The sequence below is a fragment of the Carassius auratus genome, unplaced genomic scaffold, assembly GCF_003368295.1.
Source record: "Carassius auratus strain Wakin unplaced genomic scaffold, ASM336829v1 scaf_tig00036171, whole genome shotgun sequence".
Taxonomy (NCBI): Eukaryota; Metazoa; Chordata; class Actinopteri; order Cypriniformes; family Cyprinidae; genus Carassius; species Carassius auratus.
The window spans coordinates 50924-76962 of NW_020526290.1; the positions used below are offsets into that span (position 1 = coordinate 50924).

Sequence of the window (26039 nt, forward strand, 5' to 3'; positions counted from 1 at the left end):
CACACAAATTATTTTAAAAGAACGAAAATTAGGCATTTATATTATTAATTCATTAAATTATCAAAACATAGACTAAATGAATTTAAACCACTTAGCTGATGTCAGATTTTGTTATCTAATGTTCAGACATTTTAAGTGGCTTAAGTGTTCAAATACTTTTAATCATCATACTTTTTACTTCAGTGAATATTTTTTTAATATATATAAAATGAATATATATAGCCTATATATATATATTTACAGACACAAACTCTAAAGTCTCTGCAGGTGTTGTTATTGTTAACTAAAAATACAACATTTTACAGGCTCTCAGTGGTAATTAAAATTAAGCTGAATTAAAAAAAAAACTATTAGATGAAAAACAAACTAAATTTAGAAATGTTGCCTGTGCAACCCACTGAAATAAATAAGAATGAAAATCGGTTACTATTAAAATTACTTTTTTCAAACATAAATATTTGGAAAAAAATAACATATAAAAAGATAAATCTCATTAATGCACAATGACCTTTTGTGACAACATGCCCCTACAGCAGTGTAGTCCCCATTTCTTTTCACACTATTTTATTTATATGAAGTAGGATTTTATTTTAAGATTGTCAGATCAGTTTTAGTTGATATTTTGATCTGTTATTGCATTTTTAATGGCTTTTCAACAAAACGTCAAAACAAAAGATAATTACAGTTATTAATTTAATGTATTAAGTTCCATAATAAATAAATAAATAAATAAATAAATAAATAAATAAATAATATGGTCTAACTACAATATTACTTTATATTCCTCTCTGTTTTGTGTTTTGTCCCCATAAAATTCAGAAAGAGATCAGTTATTAAATACCAATAAAGATTTGAAACATGTTTTATTGTGTTATAGCTTTGGCAAAAAGATAATTGAACTCAATCAATCTTTATTTAGTGCAGGAAACAAGAAGTGCTTAAAGTTTATTGATGCTTATGATTACATATGACATGCAGATACTCATCAAAAACCACAACATCTGAATTATCAAATATCATAGATAAGACCAGGACAACTGTAATGCATTTAATATCTTCAATTTTAAACATGTCAAGAGTCATAACATTTATCATAAATGTAAAAAGTTAAAGGTTTAGGCTTGGAGTGATTACAGCAATGAAACTGTAACGCTCAATTGAAATGCCATTTTAGTATAATTTATATTTTATTATACATATTTCTTATATTTTCAATTTTTAATTTTTAATTTTTATAATTTAGTTTAAAGTTTTAATAAATGTATGCTTTTGTCATTTCATGTTTATCCACTTTTTAGATTATTTAGATTATTTAGTTTAGCTATTTTAGTACTTCAGCTTAAACTAAACAAAAATAATAAATGTGGCCTTGGCACTAGCTAAAATAAGTTTTATATTATTTATTTTTATTTCAAATAGATTGTTAGTTATAATAACCCTGATCTAAAATGATCAGTACACAGGATTTCATGCAGTTTAAATAATATCATTTTATCATTTACCACATATCATTTTAAAAAGTTTAATACTATTAATTTAACTTAAGTTTTAAATCTGATACCATTGGCACATATAAATGTTTCTTAAAAATGTTTCTCATACTAAAAGATGACAGTTTTCAGTAGTTGTCCTGAGTCTTCCCTATGCATTCTATCCAGATAAACCAACTAAACTAGCTGGACGGGTTTCTCAGCGCAGGATTCGCTCACGAAGAGCAGAAGCGTCCGTAGAACAGAATGCTCTTGGTTGGATTGTGTCGGATGAAGAAGAGGAACGGATGATCTGCGTTAAAGAACTGCGGGATCCTCATACATCGGGACATCACGACGACGCTGGTGGCCGCAGCCGCTTCGGTTCCTTCCTCGTTTACTTCAACGAAGGCTTTATGAACCACCTTCGACACCACCAGGTCATTGTGGGGCGACATGCCTGAAAGATTCACCTTGTGCTCATCAAAAACATCCTCCATCCCCATGCTGATCAGAAGACTCTTCATGTCATAGGTTTCCTCCATCTTGAATCTGGGCAGAGATACTTGAACTTCCTGTTGACGCATGACTTCAGGTCTCGTCCACTCCATCAGCTTCTCATAAGTCAGTGCCTTTTCAAGCTAAGTAGGAAAGTCATGTTAATGTGTGTTTTTAAGAACATAAGAAACCAACACAAATAAGAACTTGGCACATGTATTTGCCATTAGGAAATAATGAAACGCCATCTATGGCATCTATTCCACAAAAGGTTCTTTCAAAGTTCTTGACACTGGTTCTTTTAAGAACTGTTCACTGAAAGGTTCTTTGGGGAACCAAAAATAGTTCTTCTGTGTTCTTATTTTTTAATGAAGTACACTACTGTGCAAAAGTCTTAGGCCACTTGTATTTTCACCAACAAGAATGGTTTTAAGTCAGTTATTTCTATCTTTTGCTGTAGTGTGTCAGTAGAAATTTCAGTTTACATTTCCAAAAATTATTTTTTTGCCATTAATTGTAATAATCCAGTGAGATGTTTGTTTGTTTTTTTCCGAGCAGCCAGTGCTCCACACAGAGATCTGATCTGATCATCATCATCTGTCTGGAACAACATGAAGAAACAGATGAAACTGAGACAGACTCAATCCAGAAGAACTGTGGCAATGTCTCCAAAACGCTTCAAGACTTTTGCACAGTACTGTATAAATCTGCTGAATTAAGTATAATCTGTGCAGTCTCACCTTCTGAAGGCCAGTGGTTTCGTCTTGAATCTCACTGGGAAGGATGATCAACATACTGAGATTCTTCCCGACATACGGCAGCTCCAGAACCTTACTGTCCATCTCTGGGATGAAGCCCAGAGGAAACTCTGCCTTCTGATTCATCATCTTCACTGGTTTAGTTTGAGCCTGCAAAGCATCAGTTGACACGCGTCACAACTCCTCAATATTACATTTCAAATATACTAATTGTACAAGAGCAAGAATTCTCACTTTGTTCAGCTTAAACTGTCCATCACTGGTGGCTTCCTTTGGGAATTTCTTCTCCCAGTTCCCCTTGAAGTAGATGGCGTTCACCAAGACCAGTCTGGTCAATGCATCGATGGATCCCTGTGGGAGCAAGTCTTTGATCTTTTCTACAAAGGAAACAATAATAGTATCTCAAAGATACTAAAAACACTGTTCCAAACAGCCTAGAAGGACTTCACATTTCAAACTTTGTATCCAGGTCATAAATCAACTCGTGACAGAAAGATAAGCAAAAAAGATGTTTTAAAAGTTAAGCTCATGCTGGTTTCCACCTTGAGTGTTTTTCTCCACCCATTTGTTGATGTCGACACGCACAGCCTCTGATTTCTTCTTGAACTCCACCTCCTCCAGTCCGGCTTCATAGTATTTTTTTGCATCATTGAGGAATTTCTGTAACAGAGCAAATCGATTGAATTAGAGATGATTTCCAGAACTTTGTTCTTTAATACCACAAGCAAACATTGAATTATTTTCTTTGAGTCTTACCTCGACAAACTGGTAGGATTGTTCTGCGTAGAGACGGTTGGCGAGACTCAACACATACGGCGCTCCTGGTTTCTTCAGTTCACTCATGAGCTTGTTGAAGCCGGAATGAATTTGGTCCTCAGTTTTTTGTCCAGATGTTTGCTGAGCAGGAGATTTCTGTTTGTATCATATTCAGATGAACCCAGCAAACCGGTAAATACAGCTGTCATTGTAAGTCATGCGGTTAGTGATTCATGTAAGTACTCATACTAAACCTTGAGTTCAGCAGGAATCTCACACTTCTGGGTTTGTTGTGTCATTGACGGTCCATGCTGACCTTTGACACCGCAGACCATCTGGGGCTTCTGGGCTTGTTGATGAGATGCTGGAGTCGCTGCGTCGGGTTTGGGAGGATTGGTAAAACCCAAGACCTACACAGCGTTATAACAGTGGAATTAAATCCTTTTAGCATTCCCAGCTCATGCACCACAGCTTTTAAGTGAAAACTGACTGATTGACTGAACAGCTGCAGTGCTGAACCGATTCCCCATTGAGAGTCTCTGCATTATCCTGCTCTCGTGTGTTGTTTTACGTGGATGACACGCCTTTTTAGGGGACTTGAATGAATTAGTGTCATATTCTATGAATCACAGATTTGGAACGACAGGTTTCTTGTGAATGCTTAACAAATAACGCCCACTGAACATGAATCCATGACTGCAGCTTGGAAATATTCTGCACGAGCTGCAACAGTGAGGTGCGAGTAAATAATGCAGTGTTCGTTTCTAGGTGAGCTGTTCCTTTAAATATCTTTTGTGCGAAAGGCTTATGTCACTTCCTGGTCTGATTAACCCTCTGTGTCTATGTCTCTCTCTCTATCAGTTAAAAGTCGGTGCAGAAACTCAGGTTGTGTGAGTTCACCTTAAACATCTGCTCCGCTGTGTTTCCTTTCGCTCCGAGCGACACCATGGCCAGAGCTGAAGAGATGCTGATCGGAGAGTAGAAGACATTTCCTGATGCGTTTCCTCCGCTGATCTTCTTGAACAGGTTTAGAGAAAACTGGGTGTTTGCTGCAGTCAAAGGCTCCATTTTCACAAGCTGTGCAAGAAAGAAAAGAGTAAATAAAGTGACAATAATTCCAAAAATAAGTTGTCCTTTCATATAAACATCTCATGTTTGTCAAAGAAACTTTATGTCTCATATAGCATCACATTTCTAACATTAGAACAGTAGTTTAGTCCCAATATCAGCTCTTTTGTAGCATAAATAAACTGCAGCAGAAAATCTCAGTGCCATGCAAAATGTAAGGTGCAACTGCAACACTCATTAGAAATGCAGTGAACTAAACAATGCAGAAACGTATTAAAAAAAGTAGTGAAGCAGAGAGCAAAAGCTGCTAATATCTTTGATCTTCTACAGCGTATACAAAAAGTTACTCAAGTACAAACAGAGAAGTGAATTAAAAGCTTTACCGAGAGTGTTCAGCAGAAGTGAAGACGTTTCTTGTGTGTCGGAGATGAATGAATTCACCTTGATTCTGATATATGTTGCCTCGCCCTAAAGCCCAGCCTTCCAGTAAACTTCCAGAGCTGAATGAGGAGGGGAATGTGGGCGGATGAAGTGGAGGGGTGGGGTGGAAAAGTGTTGTCAGGGTGGTGTTTCAACATCTGACAGGAGATCAGTGATCTGCGTTAACAAAGACTGAGCAGCTGATAGAGAATGTTCTCAGGCTTCTCTCAAAGTTATGAACAAACATACTTATAACATTAATAGAATGTTCATTAAAAGTGATCTGGTCTTTAATAATGTCCTCAGAACGTTAGCACAAAAACATTTTATATATATATACTGTTTATGTTTAGTTTAGGGTGTTCTTTAAACATTTTTTAAATGTTACTAGTTGTTTCAGAATGTTGGGAGAAAATTCAAAAGTATCGTTCCCATAACGTTTGCAGTTTATTAAGATCAGATGGAATGTTTCCTTACTGTTCGCATAACCGAGAAAACATTTTTGAAACATTAACTTGAACTTTCAGAGAACTATCTAAAACTTTTTTTTCATAACTTAATGTGAACGTTAGTAAATGTTCTGAGAACATATTTTGTTAGTTGTTGCTGTGGAAGCGATAGCTGTATTTTGTCTGTTAATCTTTAGTTCTTTAAAAAACGTTTTATACAGAATTTATACTTTCATGATTATTCATGCATAATTAAACACATAAAAAATTTATGTATTTTTAATTTTTTTGCATTTAATTTTTTTTTGGATATTAGGATATACAATTATAATATGATCAGTTAGTCATTGCAACTTGTGTTTAACAAGAAAATACTTTTTTTTAAAAGAAGTTATGTAAAGTTCGAATAGATATTTAAGTTGATTTAATGTAAGTTGAAATTACTCAAAAAGTTGATAATACTTAAACATTTAAGGCAGCAACTAATCTGAAGTTTTTAAGCTGAAGTAGGTACTTTTTTATTTACAGCCATCAACAACAATAATAACTTTCTTATTTTTCAAACTTCTAATAACAAACAAATGCTTTTTATAAGCAAAAAAGTTCTTATTTTCCCCATATCTGCATTTATATATACTAAATTTAGCTAACTGAAGTAGCAGATTAAATAAATAACATTTCTTATAATAAGGCGTGTCATAGGGGAAAAAGCATATTTTTAAAGCACACAGTTGATGATCAAAAATGTCATTTCCCATCATGCTCGGAGGAGAGCAAGTCAGAAAGAATTTTTAAATCACCATACACCGTTTTAATTTTGCAGTTCCTAAAATTGTTATATAATAATTCATTTATAAAAAATAAATAAACATGCATCCGGTGTGCATGATTTAATTTTCAAAAGCAACTTTTTTGAGCAATGATGCTTGGGCACTTTTTCATTGAGAATGGGCAACATATTTCTATCTAGATACTTTAGATCAGTCGTTGGCCCTGTGTTTCACCTCGGCAATGTTGCATAGTGAAATTGCTCAAAAAGTTGGCATAAAAAGTGACGTGCATTCTCTATTAAATATTTTCCTATTAGATCATGAAAATTTGGCGATGTTTCGTATTTGCATGCTCTTAATCATATATAGCCTACAGTCACACAACTCCCATATTCATGTGAATGGTTGTGAAGTAACTTACCTACTTTAAAATAAAGGTAGAATAAGTCAGAACCTTGAGTCATTTTGGGTGTGACTGCATGAAGACACCACTGTGCAAACACGCTTTCACCATCATACAACAGTAGGCCTTGTGTAATCAGTGTGTCTTTGGTTTTGTGCCATGTAGATAGTTTTTATTTGAGGTTAAAGAATGCCTGTTAAGAATATGCAAACCACTAAATGTTCTTGCAAAACATTTCAGTTTTTGGCTTCGATAGTTTTTTCCCACACCATGATTGCACTTAAAGTGACTTTATACTATATTTAAATGAATGCATTAATTCATTATATTTTAATGTATAGTCATATATCAATTAATGTGTCTCTGATTATTTGCACTGATTATTTATTTTTTGGTTATTTCACAGAATTTACAAATATCTGTGAAATATAAATATAAAAAAGGACCACAAAACCAGTCAAAATTTAGATTTATACATCATATGAAAGCTGAATAAGCTTTTCATTAATGTGTGGTATTTGGCCGAGAGATACAACTATTAGAAAATCTGGAATCTGAGAGTGCAAATAAAATATTGAGAAAAATCACCTTTAAATTTGTCCAAATGAAGCTCTTTGCAATGCATATTACCAATTAAAAATTAAGTTTTGATATATTTACGGTTGGAAATTGACAAAATATCTTCATAATATCCTAATGATTTTTGGCATTTAAAAAATCATTAATTTTGACCCATACAATGTATTTTTGGCTATTGCTACAAATATAACCCAGCGACTTAAGACTGCATTTGTGCTTCAGGGTCACATTTATATTCATACATTTGAGTAACCTAATTAATATCTGATGTGTGTTTTCTTTGGAATATTGTATAGATTGTGTCATAGACTTTCTAGATTGTGTTCATATTCATTTACGGTTAGGCTGACGCTGTTTTGAAATCACTTTCCTGCTTAAAAATAAAGGTAAAATACTGCATAAGTGTGAGGGAGTGACTGAGGCTTGTGAATACATGATTTGACCTGAAGAGCTGGTGAAATCAGACTGTTACGTTATCAAATACAGGTGGATCTCAATACATCAGAATGTTGTGAAAAAGTTCATTTATTTCAGTAAATCAACTCAAATTGGGAAACTTGTGTATTAAATAAATTAAATGCACACAGACTGAAATAGTTTAAGTCTTTGGTTCTTTTAATTGTGATGATTTTGGCTCACATTTAGCAAAAACCCACCAATTCACTATCTGAATATATTATTATTACTATATTTGCTGGCCAGTCAAGCACACCAACACCATGGTCATTTAACCAACTTTTGGTGTTTTTTTGGCAGTGTGGGCAGGAGCCAAATCCTGCTGGAAAGGAAGCATGAAGTGCTTCAAGATTTCTTGGTAAATGAGTGCAGTGACTTTGGTTTTCAAAAAACACAATATATCAACACCAGCAGATGACATTGCACCCCAAATCATCACAGACTGTGGAAACTTAACACTGGGCTTCAAGCAACTTGGGCAATGAGCTTCTCCAGCCTTCCTCCAGACTCTAGGACCTTGGTTTCTTCCACACTTTTTCCGTTCACTCAACTCTCTGTTAACATGCTTAGATACAGCACTCTGGGAACAGCAGCTTCTTTGGCAGTGAATGTTTGTGTCTTACCCTCCTTGTGAAGGGTGTCAATGATTGTCTTCTGGACAACTGTCAGATCAGTCCTTCTCATGATTGTGTAGCCGAGTGAACCAAACTGAGAGACCATTTTGAAGGCTCAGGAAACCTTTGCAGGTGTTTTGAGCTGATTAGATGATTGGCATGTCACCATATTCTAATTAGTTGAGATAGCGAATTGGTGGGCTTTTGTTAAATGTGAGCCAAAATCATCACAATTAAAAGAAGCAAAGACTTAAACTACTTCAGTCTGTGTGCATTGAATTTATTTAATACACAAGTTACACATTTTGAGTTGAATTACTGAAATAAATGAACTTTTCCACGACATTCTATTTGATTGAGATGCACATGTATTGTGCTTTAAATTGAAGCCAAGATGTTTGTCTATAATATTTCAGGTTTTGTTTCCAACACATTTGTGACCCTGGACCACAAAACCCGTTTTGAAAAAAGTTTTTTTTTTTTTTTTTTTTTTTTTTTTTAAATTGGGATTTCTACATCACATGAAAGTTGAATAAATAATATTTCCATTGATGTATGGTTTGTTATGAGGACAATATTTGTCCAAGATACAACTATTTGAAAATCTGTAATCTGAGGGTGCAAAAAAAAATACTGAGAAAAATCACCTTTAAATTTGTCCAAATGAAGCTCTTTGCAATGCATATTACCGATTAAAAATTAAGTTTTTATATATTTACGGTTGGAAATTGACAAATATCTTCATAATATCCTAATCATTTTTGGCATTTAAAAAATCATTAATTTTGACCCATAAAATGTATTTTTGGCTATTGCTACAAATATACCCCAGCGACTTAAGACTGCATTTGTGCAATCTAAATATTGAGAAAATCACCTTTAAAGTTGTTGAAATTAAGTTCTTAGTAATGCATATTACTTATAAAAAAATACGTTTTAATATATTTACAGTGGGAAATTTACAAAATATCTTCATGAAACATGATCTTGATTTTTGGCATAATCAGTCATTTTGACCCAAACAATGTATCGGCTATTGCACAAGTGTCACATTTGACTAATGAATTTACAGTTATTTTGCAAATGTTCTGTGGTTATTCATTATAAAAATAAATAAATAAAAGAAATCTGTATCAGACTGTAACAACATGTAGTCAATTAAATGCATTGCCTGGCCAAAAAAAGTTGTTGTATTTAAATAAGGATTAAAATTCAACATTGACATGCACTTTCTGTCATGGCGTGGTGGAAGGCTCTGAGGAAATAACAGGGTCTGGGTCCAAATGCAGGGAAAGACTTCTCTTTAATGAACAAAAAGGCTAACAAGGCAAAAACTAAACAGAAACAGATAACACGAGAAAGAGCAGAAGCAGTCGAAATGCAAAACACAAATAACAATTAACACAGCCAGACAGAGAGGTAAGTGAGAGGAGAATATATATTATGTGACAATGAGAAACGTGTGTGTGTGTGTGTGTGTGTGTGAGTGAGTGAACAGGTGTGAAGAGTTTGTGTCCAGGTGTGTGGAGTAAAGGTAAATGAGTCTGGGATAATGGGAAACGGCGCCCTCTGGTGGTGATAGGTAGAACTCATGACACTTTCACAACATTTATTTCCATCATTGCATAATTTTATTTTGCTGAGGAGTTGAACTGCTCTGTAAAGTTGACTCCAGCACATCCTCAAAACTTTCAGTAGGGTTGAGCTCAGGACTCGTATATGAAAATGATTCCTCATGCACCCTCAACCACTATAAGCCTGATGAATCTTGACATTGTTATCCTGGAATATGGAAAAAGGTACGTCTTCCAGCATAGCTGTTTTTAGAATTGAAAAGTGCTCATCATTTAAGGTTAAAAGAATTGTTGCCAAACACAAAACATGTCAGAAACATATTAGCCTATTGCATATTATTGCTTGCTTTTTACTTTCTTATTAAACATAAATGCACATTGCATTTAACATAGCCTGCATGCAATCATACGTAGCCCATATCAAACTAAAATACCGATTTAGTATTAATAATAAAATGCTTTTAAAAACTAGCAAACTAAATGTCTAAACACAAAGATCAAAGACACATATTATATGATGCAATATCACTTAACCTTACTTTCAGACATAAAATATTGATATGTAACATGGACAGAAAAGGTTCAGAGTTTAAAAGAGCTCTATCCCCATCTAGTGATCAAGCTATTATTAGGCATCATTCAGCAGTCCCAATTTGACTACTTATGCCCTAAAAGGAAAGAAAAGTACATACTTCTGAGTGTGTAGCAGACATGCTACTTCATTTAAACTAACCTGTCAATCAAAACATCTGTCAATCAAATCCTTACATTTCATTTCATTTCCTATATGATAGCTATATGAGAAAAATGCCATGTTGATCTGCAAATTATTAAGAACTAATATATGCAGGTTCATAATAGAAATGAATAATGCATGATATATAAATAATTCTAAAATGAAGGTCATAGTTATTTGGATCAGGTTTCTAAAGTGAATAACTCTAGTAATGACTGAAATCATTCTAAGCTTACGAGGGTTTTATGAAGTATTGGATGTTAGTGACTCAAGTTTTACTACATCCTTCTAAAATAGTTACTAATAATTTTAATCTAAAGTGAAAAGCATGATGACTTGTAAGCTTTTGAGCGTTTTGTAAATGTCTGGACAGAAATTCCTTCCGATGGATTTGGTAACACTTGAGTCATTACTAGTAAGTTACCATGATTTTCACTTTAGAATACTGATCCAAATCATTAGTAATTTCTTTAGACGGATGTAGTAGCACTTGAGTCATTACTATCCAAAACCTTATTCATACCTCAAAAGCTTATGATTTAAGTCAATCTTAGGGAGTTATCGTGCTCTTTTCACTTTAAAATACTGATCCAAATAATAAGTAGGCTAATCCTTCTGAAGCATTTGTTAATACTTGAGTCAATGCTAGTGGGTTACAATGATCTTCACTTTAGAATTATTTATACATTTAGCATTTTTCACATTAAAGCTGCAGTCGGGAACTTTTGACGCTCTAGCGGTTAATAAACAGAACTGCTTGCGTCTTGCGGAAGAACATCGTAGCCGGATCTACTTCTCTCTGTTTATGTCTATGAAGAATCACAAAGGTACTGGGTTACTCCGCCGCTGTACCCCCGAAGCAATCTAAAATAGTCCGAATATAAACACTTATTATAGGTGCACCCTAGTGATTCAGGACAAGCTAAAAACACGGTTTGGAAAACGGATTCATGGTGTACTCGCTTATTATATACATTTTTCTACATTTTGAACACAAACAAAGTCACGGACCGCAGCTCTGATTGGTTGATTCTTAACGGGAGCGGATGACTTTCTGACTTTCTTAATTGAGAACTATTATTTACTAATGAGTTTATTGTTAGATAATAGTAGAATGACATAACAGTATTCTAAAGTGCTTACAAAATTATCCTCATGTGTTTGCATGATGCATTTAAAGGTTTATTATAATACGTATCTTTATAAAACTTAACAATATTCTTGCAGATGAAATATAATGCAGATAACATTAAATAAATATATATTTTAAAATCAGGTTAGATATTATTAATCACTCAAACCTCTTTTTTTTCTAAACCTCTTGGAGTAGTTCACTTCCAGAATAAAAAAAGGCACGCTCACAGCTGAGGAATAAGCGTCTTTTCTAGTGAAACGAAAAAAATGTATATACTTTTTAACCACAAATGCTCATTTGGAATCACAATATTAGCCTTTATAGTGTGCTTTCCAGTTATCTTTTAGATACACACTCTTGAACTTCTGAATCCAAACAATTAAAAAGAGGGACGTTTATTCTGACAGATCCTCATGCCCTTAATTGTGACCAAGTGAACGAGTCTACTAACAAGTGCACTTCAAGCAGCTTCATATACCACAATGAAACACAATTTTGATGTCATAGCAGATACACATGCATAACCGCATAACACTTATTGCTACCTTAAGCTGTCTATTTGTTGCACAGTTTATTATATTGATATAATAAAAATATATATATAATTTGGTTCCTTATCTAGTGGTCTAATCAATCCGCTACTGTAGGTTACGAATGTTGTTGGCTCTTTGACGAATTGCTTTTGTTCATCTAGTTTGGGACTTTAGATAATTTCACTTATATAAAGTAATTTATTAGCAGTGCAGGGTAGAATACTTACAAATTGCAGACGATAAATATTTTAAGAAAAAAAAAGGGAATTCCCTGCATTACATGGTTTGCAACATTTTGTGACATTTGTGAATATAGTTCAAACTAAACGGTATGACACACAGTAGGATATTTAGAAAGGAAAATTTATGAGAGAAAAAAGAAGAATTAGGGCAAATCGATTAATTTAAATACGAATTTACTGCCATTGTGTGAATAATATGTAATGATATAATCCATAAAAAGTAACAACCCATATTTTTCAGACTATAAGTCGCACCTGAGTATAAGTCGCATCAGTCCAAAAATACATCATGATGAGGAAAAAAACATATATAAGTCGCACTGGACTATAAGTCGCATTTATTTAGAACCAAGAGAAAACATTACCGTCTCCAGCCACGAGAGGGCGCTCTTCAGTGTCTTCAGTGTAGACTACAGGAGAACTGAGCAGCAGAGAGCGCCCTCTGGCGGCTGGAGACGGTAATGTTTTCTCTTGGTTCATGTCAAATTAATAAATAAAAAAAATAAGTTGCTCCTGACTATAAGTCGCAGGACCAGCCAAACAGCCAAAAGTGTGACTTATAGTCCGGAAAATACGGTAATATGATTATGAGCATTTTTAAATGTACTACACTCTAATTACAACTTTATTTATTAGAGGAACACATGCAGCTAGAATCATCACTTCATCATTAATATCTCTAAGGAGAACAGAAGCGTCCGTAAAACAGAATGCTGTTGGAGGGATTGTGTCGGATGAAGAAAAGGAAGGGATGGTCTGCAATAAAGATTTTTGGGTCTTCTGGCTTTAAAGCTGTCGCACCAAGGATAACGACGCCGGTGGCTGCAGCCGCTTCGGTTCCTTCCTCGTTTACTTCAACGAAGGCTTTATGAATCACCTTCGTCACCACCAGGTCATTGTTGGGCGACATGCCTGAAAGATTCACCTTCTGCAGGTCAAAAACATCCTCCATCCCCATGCTGATCAGAAGACTCTTCATGTCATAGCTTTCCTCCATCTTGAATCTGGGCAGAGATACTTGAACTTGCTCTTGAAGCATCTTGTTGGGTTTGGTCCACTCCATGAGCTTCTCGTAGGTCAGCGCCTTTTCAAGCTGGATAATAAGAGAGTCTTGTTAATTGTTTTTCATTTACAAATACATTAATGATGCATACAGTCATACAGATTCTTCAGTGACTTATATATTAATGCAGCATTAACTGACAATCCCAAATAATGAAAAACACCTGATCTGTGCCTTCTCACCTTCTGAAGGCCAGTGGTTTCGTCTTGAATCTTGTTCGGAAGGATGATCAACATACTGAGATTCTTCCCGATGTACGGCAGCTCCAGAACCTGACTGTTCAACTCTGGGATGAAGCCAAGAGGAAACTTTGATTCCTGATACATCATCTTCACTGGTTTAGTTTGAGCCTGCAAAGCATCAAAGATGTCACAAGTCCTCTTTATTTCATGACTGTTAAGAATATTTAAAAAAAAGAGCTTACTTTGTTCAGCTTAAACTGTCCATCTCTGGTGGCTTCCTTTGGGAATTTCTTCTCCCAGTTCCCCTTGAAGTAGATGGCGTTCACCAAGACCAGTTTCGTTGCATCATTGACACTTCCTTGTGGCAACAAGTTCTTGATCTTTTCTAAAATTCACAATTTTGACATTTTTCATTTTGAGCATTGGTTTGAACTTATTCACACATAACTCAATTTCATCTCTACTTAGGTCTAGACTAGTCTTTTGGAGTTTAAAGTTTTGTTATATATTTGATTTTGTTAGCAGTATTAAGTTAAACTTAAGTATTAAGTGAATGAAACAGTGACATTTTATTTAGCTATTAAGTTCACGATTCTGAGTTGTGAGCTTTGAGACAGATTATTTAAAGGTCCCCTTCTTCGTGATCCCATGTTTTAAACTTTAGTTAGTGTGTAATGTTGTTGTTAGAGTATAAATAATATCTGTAAAATCTAAAGCTCAAAGTTCAATGCCAAGCGAGATATTTGATTTAACAGAATTCGCCTACAAAAAACGACCCGTTTGTACTACACCCCTCTAGTTCCTGCAGGAATGACGTCACTAAAACAGTGTTTTGACTAACCTCCCCCCACATGAATACACAAAAAGGGGGCGTGGTCTTGTTGTGCGACGTAGAAGAGGATGAGTTAAGTTTGTGTTTGTTGCCATGTCGTCGAATCGCTGTTATTTTCATCTCTGAGTCCAATCATCTCTGTTTCTGCTTCCCAGGGACGCTGTACTTGGAGACTAATGGTTACAATTTATGTTTAACTCGGTTCCCGAAAATTATAATCAACTTGTAAAACTATGTGCAGCAGATTTTGCTGAGGACAGCGAGCTCAGTCTTAACCAGTTTAATGCCGGATTCGCACAAAGATTATTCTTGATAGATGGAGCAGTTCCCTCTTTGTCTGGAGAAGGCGTTGTTTATGGACCACGACCGGTAAGTGTATTTTATTATTTAAGTTGGTGCATTTAACAGTTTCTGTAACTTACTACAAAAAGGGCAACGCTGTTTAGCTTTTAGAGATGTTAGAGCTGTGCAAAAAAAACGAATGCGATTTTCATGCGCATCTCGTCAGTAAAAACTCTCCTGTGATTATAAATACATCTTCAGCACGTGCGTTCTAGCCCAATAACGTTAGCAGGAGGGCAGTGTGCTCTTAGCTGCTGTCGAATCACAACACAGGAACCGCTGGCCCAATCAGAACTCGTTATGTATTTCTGAAGGAGGGACTTCATAGAACAAGGAAGTCATCAGCCTGTTTTTATGACAGTGAAAACAGCGGTATACAGATAGGTGAATTGTGTGAAAAATACTGTGTTTTTTTACACGTGAAACATGAACACATGTTATTTTGTACACCGTAAACACAATGAAAGCTTGAAAAAAGCGCGAATAACGGGACCTTTAATAATTCAACTCATGGAGTTATCAAGCCAAACATGGTCTTTGGAAACATTTTGCTCAACCTAAAGTGCAGAAAAACACATTAAAGCTGGTTTTCACCTTGAGTGTTTTTCTCCACCCATTTGTTGATGTTGGCACGCGCAGCCTCTGATTTCTTCTTGAAGTCCACCTCCTCCAGTTCAGCTTTATAGTAGGTTTTTGTGTCATTGAGGAATTTCTGTAACAGAGCAAACCTACTGAGGTGAATACTTCCAGAGCCTCGTCGTTTAATCCCATTAACAAACATTGAATTATTTTCTTTGAGTCTTACCTCGACAAACTGGTAGGATTGTTCTGCGTAGAGACGGTTGGCGAGACTCAACACATACGGCGCTCCGGGTTTCTTCAGTTCACTCATGAGCTTGTTGAAGCTGGAATGAATTTGGTCCTCTTTAACATGTGGAGCTGGAGTCGCGGCACCGGGTTTGGGAGGATTGGTAAAGCCCAGGACCTACACAGAGTTGTTGAAGCAGAACTTAACTAATCTGTCAGGTTCAACATCTATTGTGAATGCACTGCTCAAATAAAAACAGTTTTTCTTAGATTGAAGAACATTTAAAAAAACTCCAGAGAATCATTGGAATGTTTCTATGTAAAAGATTCTTTAAAAAAACGTCCTTTTTCAAATTTGTTCCATTTATGTCTCAATTGTTGAATCTTTTTACTTTCTTACAAATGCATAAGTGTGAGATCACCTTAAACATCTGCGCCGCTGTGTTTCCTTTCGCTCCGAGCGACACCATGGCCAGAGCTGAAGAGATGCTGATCGGAGAGTAGAAGACATTTTTTGTTGCATTTCCTTCACTGATCTTCTTGAACAGGTTTAGAGAGAACTGGGTGTTTGCTGCAGATAAACGCTCCATTTTCACAAGCTGTGCAAGAAATTACAATAGTTTAAATAGCAGCAGATTTGAAATAAGACACCTCTTATTCATCAACACAAGCTGTTAACTCTATTACATCTGTTTCAATTACTAATGCATAACACGGTGTACATTTAATACACAGCAAAGTACATTTAACAGAGTTCTTTATCATCATTACCTGGAATAATCAGCAGAAATGATGAAGTTTCCGAGTGTGTCTGAGCTGAATGAATGGACAGTTATTGGTGTCAGTCTAATAAATGATGCCTCGCCCAAAAAACAAATACCCTTTAATCCAAGTCTGGCATTCCTGTAAAGTCCAAATTACTGTTTCTAATATTAATTGATGCACTTAAACTGAGTGATTCATTCTTCAATTCACTCTTTCTTTACAGTAAATTAGGAGTATGTAGGCGAAGAAACAAAAGCTGAATACAAGAAAGATGAATCATAATTGTATTAATTACAATTAGTCATGTTTAATCACAATGTCTGTACAAACCAATAACGGATCAGCTGTTGAGGGTGGAATTAGGCATGTCTGCGAAACATTTGAGACAAATAATAATGCTTCAACAACAAACCCCAAGCACAACTGCTCTTATAAACGACATTTAGTTAATTACAGTTCTTATCATGTAGTGAAGTGTAGATTTCACTATGTGGGTATGTAGATGTTCGGTTGTGTAAAACAGGTCATGATGCATGCCTCATAAAACACCTTTTCCTTATCTGACATAATTATATAATTATATATAAATATAAGCCTATTATGTACTACAGGGATGGGCAGTATTTCAGATGAATGCATGTAAAATACTTATTAGAAATACAAAACAGTATTTTGTATCTAAATGCATTTGAAAAATAAAAGTATTTTGTATTTAAAAACATGTAAGTTTGTTATTTTTGCATTTTGCCAGTCAACCTCTTTATTAATCAGCTGATTTCTTGTATCAACAATAATGCTGCTTTCCAATTGAAGTGCCTTGCTGTCAGAAAGAACAGGAATCACAGACGACACCAGAATAATAATAATAATAAAAAACATTTTGGAAAGCCAAAATGCATTGAAGATATTTAATTTGGAATAAAATGTTGGTTCCCATTCATTGACAACCATATAAACATTCACAGCCGTATTTAGTCAGCTTGCTATTTTACTGTGTATAAAGCATACAAAATGCTTGAAATTATTATTCATATACAGTATAAGATATGCATTACTTTAACATCATGACAAGGTGATCTAGCTTTTGTGGGAAAAAAAGGCGATAAAGTGTGCATGCCACATTTACTTTAAATACATTTTCATGTTTTTACATCCATTCCTGACTGTATATAAATAATCAAATGAATTTAGAGACTTATTTTTTTCTTCAACTCTATCACAAGAGATGTGAATCCATTTTTCTGTTCATGGGTTTGTTCACTATCATTAATAACAATAAATTCAATGTATAACCAAAATGGTTTGGGAGTCTTAGAATTTTTTTTCCTTGTATAAAGCAACCTATTAGAAGCATAAAAATGTTGATCAAATTATTGCCAAAAACACATTGATGTTTTTCCATTCTGTTGCCTGCTCAGAACTCAGTACTCTATTATTTATGTACTTTATTAAATAATTGATTGAACTTGAGTATAGATAGAGACTTTATTTATCAGAGGAACATCATAGAAACACACAAAGTCTGTATTATCACACAGTCATTACCATCTTTAAGGAGAACAGAAGCGTCCATAAAACAGAATGCTGTTGGAGGGATTATGACGGATGAAGAAAAGGAAGGGATGGTCTGCAATAAAGGTTTTCGGGGGTAATGGCATTGAGAATCCTTCGATAACGACGCCGGTGGCTCCAGCTGCTTCGGTTCCTTCCTCGTTCACTTCAACGAAGGCTTTATGAACCACCTTCGTCACCACCAGGTCATTGTTGAGCGACATGCCTGAAAGATTCACCTTCTGCTCATTAAAAACATCCTCCATCCCCATGCTGATCAGAAGACTCTTCATGTCATAGGTTTCCTCCATCTTGAATCTGGGCAGAGATACTTCAACTTGCTCTTGAAGCATCTTGCTGGGTTTGGTCCACTCCATGAGCTTCTCGTAGGTCAGTGCCTTCTCAAGCTGGATGATAAGAGAGTCGTGTTAATGGTCATGTGTCTTTGAATATGAATTGAGGTCTGCTTGTACAGCATCAATGATGTGATCATTTTTGTGTTCGGATAGATCGAATACATAATGCAGTCAAATTATACAAAATCCAAGTCATGTAATAGTAACTCGAACACAACTCTTCAATAACTTATACATTTATGCAGCACTAATCATGTAACTTTTACAGTGACCAAGAGAGCTCAAGTCACTGCAACTTCACAAAACACATGCAAATAGAAAAAGCACCAGCGAATTAAGAAAACATCTTCATCAGTTTGACAAATGCAAATACTCACAACGCACCAAATACAGAAAAGCATTGCAAGTAGCACAGACCACAATGGACATTTTTCAAGGGGTCCCAACCATAGTTTTATTATAGTCAAGGTTTAGTAACCATGTTTTTTTGGTGTATTGATTACTATTTGTATAACCACAGTTGTACGAATACCATGGTTAAACTATGCTTAATACAGTAAAAAAGAAAAAGTAAGTTAGCGAGCTTACGTAACGCTTCCCAGTCACAGTAATCAGCTTATTTAGGCTAATAATATCCAAAAACCTAAGGAGTCATATGACCAGGATGTTTAAATAAACAAAAATATCACCTTTCTGAATAGACTTTGATAAGCATGTTCCAGCCAGGTTTGTCACTTGTTGCATTCCCTTAAAAATTTGCCAAGTGTCTGTGTGTATTTGCAGCTCATTTCTACATTTGATTGTGTTGTGATTTTTTGCAGTATGTGTGGTCATACTGATCAAGATATCTTCTTAATTTGTTGGTGTTCAGCAAAAACACACATGTAACGTGCTAAAGGTGGAAGTCTCCAAAGTGATACTAAAAGGTCTATTAGTTATCAGCCGGATGACAGAAGGAATGCAGTTGTTTGTGTACAACACTTTTTCATGAAAAAAAGGCTTTATAAATTAGCAAAACAAATATGATGTTGGATTTATAGGCTTAAGCAATTTCATATATTGAACCCTAACCCTAACCCTAACTCAAACCCTAACCCTAACACCATATACTATATATAGCAGCAGAAAAACAGTGCAGTCTCACCTTCTGGAGGCCAGTGGTTTCATCTTGAATCTCTTCAGGAAGGATGATCAACATACTGAGATTCTTCCCAACATACCGCAGCTCCAGAACCTGACTGTTCAACTCTGGGATGAAGCCCAGAGGAAACTTTGATTCCTGATACATCATCTTCACTGGTTTAGTTCGAGTCTGGAAAGCATCAACAGGAATATGTCACAACTCATATTTCATGACTGCTTAAAATATAAAAAAGAGCATCTCACCTTGTTCAGTTTAAACTGTCCATCTCTGGTGGCTTCCTTTGGGAATTTCTTCTCCCAGTTCGCCTTGAAGTAGATGGCGTTCACCAAGACCAGTTTTGTCAAGTCACTGATGGATCCCTGTGGGAGCAAGTCCTTGATCTTCTCTAAAATTCAAATGGACATTTTCCAGTTTAGGCATTGGTTTGAAACCATTCACATATGAATGTCACAAATAAATCACCAAAAATACTGTTAAAGCATCTGTCTCAAAGCTCATGACAGCGTTCTTATGGAGATTAACTTAAAGACCAAAAATGTTGCTTAATTTAAATCTGCTATCAAAGTATATCAAAACTTTAAACTCCAAAGAGATAACTGGGAATGCTTTCTGGCAAAGGTTCCCTCAACATATACTCAATTTGTTTTTCCTGAAGCATTTTAGATGGACATTCATCTAAGTTTTTTGTTGTTGTTGTTTTAAATTTTGACTTTTAAAATGTTACTATGTGTTTCAGAATGTTCAGAGATGTTTTCAAAATGGAATGTTCATTTACTTTTTAAATAGTTTTTAACAGTTTTGAACATTCAGAGAACATTGTGAAATAACTTTTTTAAGGGAATGTTAGCAAAATATTCTTAGAATATATTTTTGCTAGCTAGGTAGCTCAACTCAAGAAACCTGCAAAGCTGAACATTTCCCTTAATGTCTTAAAGTGCAGGAAAAAAAATCAGTATCTTAAAAATTCTGAATAAGTTCATGATGGTTTTCACCTTGAGTGTTTTTCTCCACCCATTTGTTGATGTCGACTCGCACAGCCTCTGATTTCTTCTTGAAGTCCACCTTCTCCAGTCCGGCTTCATAGTATCTTTTTGCGTCATTGAGGAATTTCTGTAACAGAGCAAATCGATTGAGGTGCAAATGAAATTAGAGTTGAGAACATTTCCCGAACCTCCAGTGAGTCTTACCTCGACAAACTGGTAGGATTGTTCTCCGTAGAGACGGTTGGCGAGACTCAACACATACGGCGCTCCTGGTTTCTTCAGTTCACTCATGAGCTTGTTGAAGCCAGAATGAATTTGGTCCTCAGTTTTTTGTCCAGGTGTTTGCTGAGCAGGAGATTTATGTTTACATAAAAAATATAAAATTAATTCCCCGAGACTACATGCACAACTACGCAAATACATTGCAATCATAATGTCATGAGGAACGTGTTTCATGTGAATACTCATTCTGAACCTGTTCCAAGTTTTGGGTCTGTTGCATCATTGGCGGTTCATGTTGACCCTTGACACCGCAGGGCATCTGGGGCTTCTGGGCTTGTTGTTGAGTAACTTGAATCGCAGCATCGGGTTTGGCAGGATTGTTAAAGCCCAAAACCTACACAGCATTATTGTATATAAATGCAGTTTTAATTCTGAGCACCTAGCCATAAAAAATGCATAAGTGTGAAATCACCTTAAACATCTGCTCCGCTGTGTTTCCTTTCGCTCCGAGCGACACCATGGCCAGAGCTGAAGAGATGCTGATCGGAGAGTAGAAGACATTTCCTGAAGCGTTTCCTCCGCTGATCTTCTTGAACAGGTTTAGAGAGAACTGTGTGTTTGCTGCAGATAAACGCTCCATTTTCACAAGCTGAGCAAGAAATAACAATAGTTTAAATGACAGTAGATTTGAAGGTGGACAGATCTAAACTGCATACAGAGAAGCTCCTCTAACAAACAGAGTTCAGTAAAAGTATTACCTGGAATATTCAGCAGAAATGAAGAAGTTTCCCTGCGTGACTGAGGCGAATGAATCAGTCGGTGTGGGACTGAGTCTAATAAATGAAGCCTCGCCCTAATCTATTAATCCATGTCCAGCCTTCTTGTAAAATAAGAATGAACACTTCTATTATTATATATTGAAATATGTATTCACTAGAAAGACCATCAAACGTAAACTGAATGATTCATTCTTCATTTCACGCCTTCATCATAAAAGAACAGGAATGCAGGAATGATAAATCAAAATTGCACTATTCACAGTTTGTCATTTTTATTCCTGATATCTGTGTAATTCAATAAACTCAGCAAGCCACACCTGCCTCTTTGACACCAATTATGAGAGATGGCCAGGTCTCTCACCCTTTACCAACAAATGATCAATTACAAATGACACATTGCTAGAGATCAGCTTTCTGGAGAAAAAGCAGCCAAAACATATACTTTTATAGTAACTGGTGGCAAGGCTAGAAGTTCTAAATTCAAACAGAACACAGATACAAGAGGGTTCAACTCGTGAACAATCAGATACATTCAACAACACAAAAATCCATTTGCATTATGTCTGGGCTGGTTAGAGGATGTTAGAGGTAATAACAGTTCTCCAGTGCGTAGTTGTTCTTGTGCCAAGGGTGCATCAAATCATTAAACCATTTTAATACATTTGATGGACAAACAAAATATTTGATGTTCAGAACAGAGTAGCTACAGTAATTGTGGTGAGAAAATTATTTCTGGAATATTTCTAACGTTTATCACAAATTACTATATCATATCATATTAAACAGTTTCCATGTCTGGGGGAATCCGAAAACCAGTCAGTATCTGGTGTGACCACCATTTGTCTCATGCAATGCAACACATCTTCTTCAATAGAAGAATGAAGAAGCACAGCATCTACGCTAATATTAGTCTGTTTCTCTCTTATTCCGAGGTCAACGTAGCCTCCAGATCCAGTCTGTATCCAGAGGGTCACTGCAGTCACCAGGATCCAGTACGAATCCAGACATGATGGTGGATCAGCACCTAGAGAGGACTTCTACAGCCCTGAAAGACAGCGGAAAGATCCCCTGTAAAGACCTTGGGCCCTATCTTGCACCCAGCGCAATTGACTTTGTACACCGACGCATGTGTCATTCCTATTTTGCACCCGCGCAAAGCGCGCTTTTCCCTTCACAGAAGCACGTCGCTAAACTAGTGAATGAACTTGCGCTCCCTGGGCGGTTCAGCGCAAAAAAGGAGGCGTGTTCTGGCGCAAACAATCCTTGGTGCTATTTTGCTGTTCCATTAAACAATTGCGCCACTGACCAGAAAAAACCTAGTCTAAAGTCAGTGGCGCGTTGCGCGTTGTTCATTATGCTATTTTAAGGGCGCATGCTTGACCATAATGTATAGCGTGCACAACGCGCATACACTTTGCTCATGTAATCTACACAGATGCAACAGTTATTTTTGCAAATCATAAATTGTTACACTAAAAAAATATTAACACATGAGATGATGGAAATCATTGTGGTGTGCCACGAAGATGTGAAAAAATAGGGATAAATCTAGCTTACAAATTATTCAGGCTAATTGTAGTAATTAAGGATCAGACCTGTTTGAGGTCATATATGTACCCTATATAAGGACATCTGACAAATTGGTTTGTCCGTCAAGAACCAGGAAAAAAAATCGATGAAACAATTGTGGCTATTTCCTCCCACGCCTGTTTAACCGACGCTATTTTGGGTGGGTTTCTCCCATCCCCATACAACACAACTTCTCTGTCTTTCACTGCTCTTACAAGAACATCAGTCTCCTCGGCTGTGAACTGCTCCTGGCGTGCGCCTGGTAAATACGCCATAATAATAGCAATCCATAATGGAACTTGCGCACCTGCTTTTAAAGGGAATGTTGGATGACGCTCTGATTGGTTTATTTCACGTTACGCCCAAACCACACCTATGAATAATGAAGCTACTTCAGACCAACCCATTTTAGATTTGCGCCGGGCGCAAGAGCCATTTATCCCGCCGGGAAAATAGCAACAGCGCCGAGACCCGCCCACAAACTTACTTGCGCTTTGCGCTTTGACACTTGCGTTTCAGATCGTTAAAATAGGGCCCCTTGTCTCAAACGACCACCGGGACAAGACCACAGGAAACAGATGATTCTTTTGCACAACCTGACATTGGTGCAGCCTGGAATTGAACTACTGGTTTCGTCTGGTCAGAGGAGAACTGGCCCCCCAATTGAGCCTGGTTTCTCCGAAGGTTTTGGATCCTTGTCGCTGTCGCCTCTGGCTTGCTTAGTTGGGGTCACTTAATTTACTGGGGTCACTTAGAACTGAGATGATGAAATCACTGAATTCAATGATGAACTGCCTTTAACTGTCATTTTGCATCATTGACACATTGTTTTCCTAATTAATGCTGTTCAATTGCTTTGACGCAATCCTTTTTGTTTAAAGCACTATATAAATAAAGGTGACTTGACTTGACAGTTGATCAGGTTGTTGAATGTGGCCTGTGGGATGTTGGTCCACTCCTCTTCAATGGGTGTGTGAAGTTGCTGGATATTGGCAGGTACTGGAACACGCTGTCATATACGCAGATCCAGAGCATCCCAAACATGCTCAATTGGTGACATGAGTATGCTGGTCATGTAAGAACTGGGATGTTTTCAGCTTTCAGCAATTGTGTACAGATCCTTGCAACATGAGGCCGTGCATTATCATGCTGCAACATTAGGTGATGGTCATGGATGAATGGTACAACGATGGGCCTCAGGTTCTCGTCACGGTGTCTCTTTGCCTTCAAAATGCCATTCAATGTTAGCATTTGCCCAAGTCAGTAATGACGATGAACTTCAGTCAGGTCGAGACCCTGTCCTACCCCCAGGTTCCCGCAGGTACCGTGAAAGATCCGGAGGGAGGGGGGAAGGGAGGGGGGGGAGTAGAGTGCAGTCTCGAGGGTACCCCCCGGCCTGCGAGGAGCGATGGGGGTATGTGACGAGTGGGGCGGGGCCGGTGGAGTGATTGGAAATGAGCGACACCTGCTCGACCCACCGGTCTCGAGTCCCACGGAGGAGATGGAAGGATACAAAAGAGGAGCGACAACAGTGAAGGACGAGAGGACCAGACCTGGATTTTAGTTCGTGTTTTGGTTTTGTTTTGTGCGCGGCAGCCCCTCACGGCCGACTGCTGTTTTGTTTTGTGTTTATTTTAGGGCCGGGACTTTAACGCGTTAATTGAGATTAATTAATTACACAAAAAATAACGCGTTAACTAAGATTAATTACAGAAAAAAAATTCCCGCGTTTTTAATAACTTATTTTTGCACCGCGGAACGTTTCTCACTGGATGCGTTTCGGCGGACCGATTATACTGAAGCACCAACTAGCGTTCGCATATGACCGCAGCAGCACATCGAGCCTCAAGTATCACCTCAACGCAAAACATATAGCAGCTAGCGTGGACTTTACACTTTATGTTGAACTATGTATTATTTTGTTGGTGCAACAGTTTATGTTGAACTCTTTATTGTTTTGGCCAAGGTTATTGAGAGTTCATTGTAATTGACAGTATTGTGTTTTACTTAAAAAAACACCTTACAGAAGGTTCCAGCACCTATAATCTTCCTGAATTTCTGAAATGTACTATTTCTAAATTGTTTCTAAATATGCTATTGCTACACTTCATGGCAAAAATTGCACTGGTCTGCTAGACTTGGTTGAACAAAAATAAACAATATTTTGTTGCTTAAGCTTATGTATTCAGTCATTATTCAATGGTATACTATAAATCCATGTGAAAAAAATTACTTCTCACTGTTCTCAGGTCAAATATTTATATGCGATTAAAATGCGATTAATTTCGATTAATTAATTACAAAGCCTCTAATTAATTAGATTAATTTTTTTAATCCCAGCCCTAGATTATTTTATTATCAAAGCTTTCATTTTGATTGTCTTCCGGATCCCGCCTCCTTCTTCCTGATGATTTTGAAGTTTTAATGCGTTACAGCGCGGAACAAGGATTGTGTGTTCTTATATCATGCTTGCTGATATTGTGGTCTATAACTCCTCCCCGAACTCCCCGCTGCTCTGTATCTTGCTCTCTCATTGGCTGTCGGTCATCGCCGATGTAGTTTTTAGTCAGAACACTTTTCACACAGCATGATTTTGATCCAGGTCCAGATATTTAGCATGCCAAATATCTCACAGGCAACGGCGACTTGTTGGCAATTCTCTCAGATTGCATCTTTGCTAATTCACACTGTGTGATTGTTACGCATGTGAACGAGCACCGATTTGCCTGTGATTTTTGAATTTGTCGGCAATTTCTCAAAACCTGTCGGCGAGCCAAAAACTGGGCTAAAATCACCTGTGCAATAATCCTGCTATCTAATCAGCATCTTGATATGCCACACCTGTGAGGTGGATGGATTATCTCCGCGAAGAAGTGCTCATGAACACAGATTTAGACAGATTTGTGAACAATATTTGAGAGAAATAGGCCGTTTGTGTACATAGAAAAAGTCTTAGCACTTTGATTTCAGTTCATTAAAAATGG

At 36.6% G+C, this 26039-nt stretch overlaps 1 protein-coding gene across 6 annotated transcripts; it reads right to left on the minus strand.

Annotated features, from left to right (window-relative positions):
• Positions 1-1337: 1337 nt before the first annotated feature.
• On the minus strand, positions 1338-21791 carry LOC113082460 (leukocyte elastase inhibitor). 6 transcript variants are annotated; one of them, XM_026254096.1, is made up of 8 exons: positions 4933-5078; positions 4382-4558; positions 3736-3891; positions 3482-3637; positions 3268-3385; positions 2960-3102; positions 2708-2875; positions 1344-2110 (listed from the first exon to the last, which is right to left on the minus strand). In XM_026254096.1, exons 2-8 carry the CDS (start codon positions 4547-4549, stop codon positions 1706-1708), a joined length of 1314 nt encoding a protein of 437 aa, XP_026109881.1. In that variant the 5' UTR covers positions 4550-4558; positions 4933-5078; the 3' UTR covers positions 1344-1705. The 6 variants fall into 6 exon arrangements, with proteins under 6 accessions (XP_026109884.1, XP_026109882.1, XP_026109881.1 ...); XM_026254100.1 differs by lacking the exons at positions 1344-2110; positions 2708-2875; positions 2960-3102; ... (3 more) ...; positions 4382-4558; positions 4933-5078 and adding exons at positions 17952-18409; positions 19503-19670; positions 19745-19887; ... (3 more) ...; positions 21180-21356; positions 21466-21791; XM_026254097.1 differs by lacking the exons at positions 4382-4558; positions 4933-5078 and adding an exon at positions 16109-16276 and having other exon boundaries at positions 1343-2110.
• Between the last annotated feature and the right edge of the window lie 4248 nt (positions 21792-26039).

Coding starts and splice junctions, on each gene's coding strand:
- LOC113082460 (XM_026254100.1), bottom strand. CDS start 21,347: ATGGAGCGTTTATCTGCAGCAAACACACAGTTCTCTCTAAACCTGTTC. Junction 21,102..21,179: donor CAGCGGAGCAGATGTTTAAG/GTGATTTCACAC, acceptor AATGCTGTGTAG/GTTTTGGGCTTTAACAATCC. Junction 20,613..20,689: donor AATCCTACCAGTTTGTCGAG/GTAAGACTCACT, acceptor GCTCTGTTACAG/AAATTCCTCAATGACGCAAA.